Source organism: Sinocyclocheilus rhinocerous, unplaced genomic scaffold, assembly GCF_001515625.1.
Source record: "Sinocyclocheilus rhinocerous isolate Xijiao unplaced genomic scaffold, SAMN03320098_v1.1 scaffold708, whole genome shotgun sequence".
Taxonomy (NCBI): Eukaryota; Metazoa; Chordata; class Actinopteri; order Cypriniformes; family Cyprinidae; genus Sinocyclocheilus; species Sinocyclocheilus rhinocerous.
This window is the reverse complement of record NW_015635523.1, coordinates 38,134-40,621: the sequence shown is the minus strand read 5'-3', so window position 1 is coordinate 40,621 and position 2,488 is coordinate 38,134. Positions and strand designations below refer to the sequence as shown.

Below are 2,488 nucleotides of genomic sequence, written 5' to 3'. Positions count from 1 at the left end.
ATTGCTCCGGCCGGACAGGGCATCACAGTATGGTAAGGGGCGTAACATTTCCGTCACACGCTTGAGGTATTCGGCCAATCACAACGCACTGGATAGCTGGCCAATCACAGCACACCTCGCTTTTTCTGACCGATGAGCTTTGTAAAAATCGACACGTTTCAGAAAGGCGGGGCATAGAGGAGAAACAATAATGTACAGTATGTGGAAAATAATTTTTTCACGTTTTTTTAACCTTAAACCGCATAAACACATTTCATTACACCAAATACACAAAATAATGTTATTTTTAGCAACATCATATGACCCCTTTAACTGATCAGGAAAAGCTGCCGCTTACCCATGCTCTATTGCAAGCTTAATGAAGCCCTTCTTATTGGCCAGGTGAACAGTGTAGTCACCAGGATGGGCATCCAAAGCCTCAGGGGCACCGCCAACTACAATGACCACAACGTTCCCACCTCCCTTCCGCCGGAGTAGATAGCTGGCACTCTCCTTGTCCGATGGAACCAGGCCTGGAACACACATACAAACACACACACACACACACACACACACACATTTTTGAAAAGTTAGAACAGCTGGTGTAACAGTCTGTAATAACAGCTCAGAAAAAAGCTACATTGCCAAAATAAAATAATAAATGTACATCATGCTATTTATACTCATTTTGCCTGGTGTAAATAGTAAAACAATATATAAAGTAATATTTTGAGGCACTTTATATCTTAAATATTGTGGACTCTGTGTGATAAGGTTTGTCTAATAATGTTAATAAATGTACATTTTTACAGCATTCTATGATCAGGGCAGCTGACCTGCAGACATAATGTAGTCTCTGAAGAAGGGGGCTCTGAACCAGAGAGGCAGCATGAGAAGGTTGTATCTCAGCCCAGGGAAGAGTTTGCTAAAACCTGTCGCCTCTGTGCAGAAATTTGTAAATGCACCAGCCACAAGAACACCATGAGGATGGAAACCCAGCACATAGTTCTTCCTAGGGTCCAGATCAGCTGTCTTCACCAGCTAGTATAGAGACAAAGAAGATTGTGATCAAGTTTGATATGGTTTCTTTCATTTCTTACAAAAGGCCAGCTGTTAAGGTCAGTGATCATGTGCTGTTCATGTGCAGTGCTGTATAGGGCTCTATAATGACCTTTCATACTGATCTAGGATCTGTTAATGCTTAACTATTAATACCAATCACCAAACTGAAAGCATCAACAGAATACTAAAGCTATTTATCAGCAACACAGAGCATCAACAGTCAAATCTGACTCAAACCAGACTGGTTTGTGTTTGAGGTCGGCTATGGTAGCTTTAGCTTGACATTAACAAATGCAGGAATTTCCAAGCACCAAAATCGGAATCTCCAACACAAAAGTTTTTCAGAGAAAAACAGATGTTTTCTAAGAAAAATTATGAACTGCACTGTCAAAGGAGTGTGAAACACGTTTTCATACATTCAGTGATCGTTTAATATCCATTCCGCAGTTTATATCCACCAAAGTCAAGGACTGCGGTCAGGGTCAGGCCAGCCTCCACTTTGAAAAACACGGTCATTCTAGCCGCCACGTTATTTTGTGGTGCGCGCATATACTACGGTAATAGCGTGTAAAAAAAAACAGATCAGAGGAAAAGCGATCTTTGGCTTTCATTTATTGAGCCAGTTTCTCTGTCAATGATGAATGAATGAATGAATACGTTTTTAAAATGGTCTGATATGAATGAATGAATGAATGAATGAACGAACGATTGCATGAATAAATACATAAATAAATTTTAAAAATGGTCTGATAACATGAAAATGAATTTGTTGAGTAATATTAAATGTAGAATTTCCAAGTAATATGAAAAAAACTGTCTGATGAGAAATAACAAAATAAAAGCCTTATAAAAACTTGCAAATAATTTTTTTTATCCGTAAATTCACATAGTTATAAAAATAAAACTCCCTGTTTCCACACAAAAAAAGTTTCACTATAGTTTAACTGTACACCACTTCAGGATGTCATTTCCTCAATGTCAGGACTGTCTGATGTCCCATTACAAAATAAAAGCCTTCCAAAAACTCATATATGACCAGTTTTGTCTTTCATTTTGGATAGCTCTAAAAAGGAAACTCCCTGTTTCCACAGACCAGTTTCAATTCAGTTTCCACAAAAAAAGTTTCACTTTAGTTTAACAGTACACCACTCCAGATTGTCATTCCCCCAATGTCAGGGCTGTCTGATGTCACATTACAAAATAAAAGCCTTCCAAAAACTCATATATGACCAGTTTTTGTCTTTAGTTTTGGATAGCTCTAAAAAGGAAACTCCCTGTTTCCACAGACCAGTTTGAATTCAGTTTGACAGTCCACCACCCCAGGGTGTCACTCAGCCAGTTTCAGGACTGTCTGATGTTGCATTACAACATAAAAAATCTCCAAAAACTCATATATGACCAGTTTTGTCTTTGGTTTTGGACAGCTCTAAAAAAGAAGCTCCCTGTT

The 2,488-nt window shown here is 38.5% G+C and overlaps 1 protein-coding gene across 1 annotated transcript in view; it reads right to left on the bottom strand.

Annotated features, from left to right (window-relative positions):
* LOC107747029 (2-acylglycerol O-acyltransferase 2-A-like) overlaps positions 1-2,488 on the bottom strand; it is a 17,517-nt gene that overhangs the window by 1,590 nt on the left and 13,439 nt on the right. Inside the window, exons 4-5 of the mRNA XM_016561443.1 lie at positions 816-1,020; positions 338-512 (exon numbers count right to left, since the gene is read on the bottom strand). Of these exons, the coding sequence (XP_016416929.1) occupies positions 338-512; positions 816-1,020 (380 nt within the window). The remainder of the gene's footprint in view (positions 1-337; positions 513-815; positions 1,021-2,488) is intronic.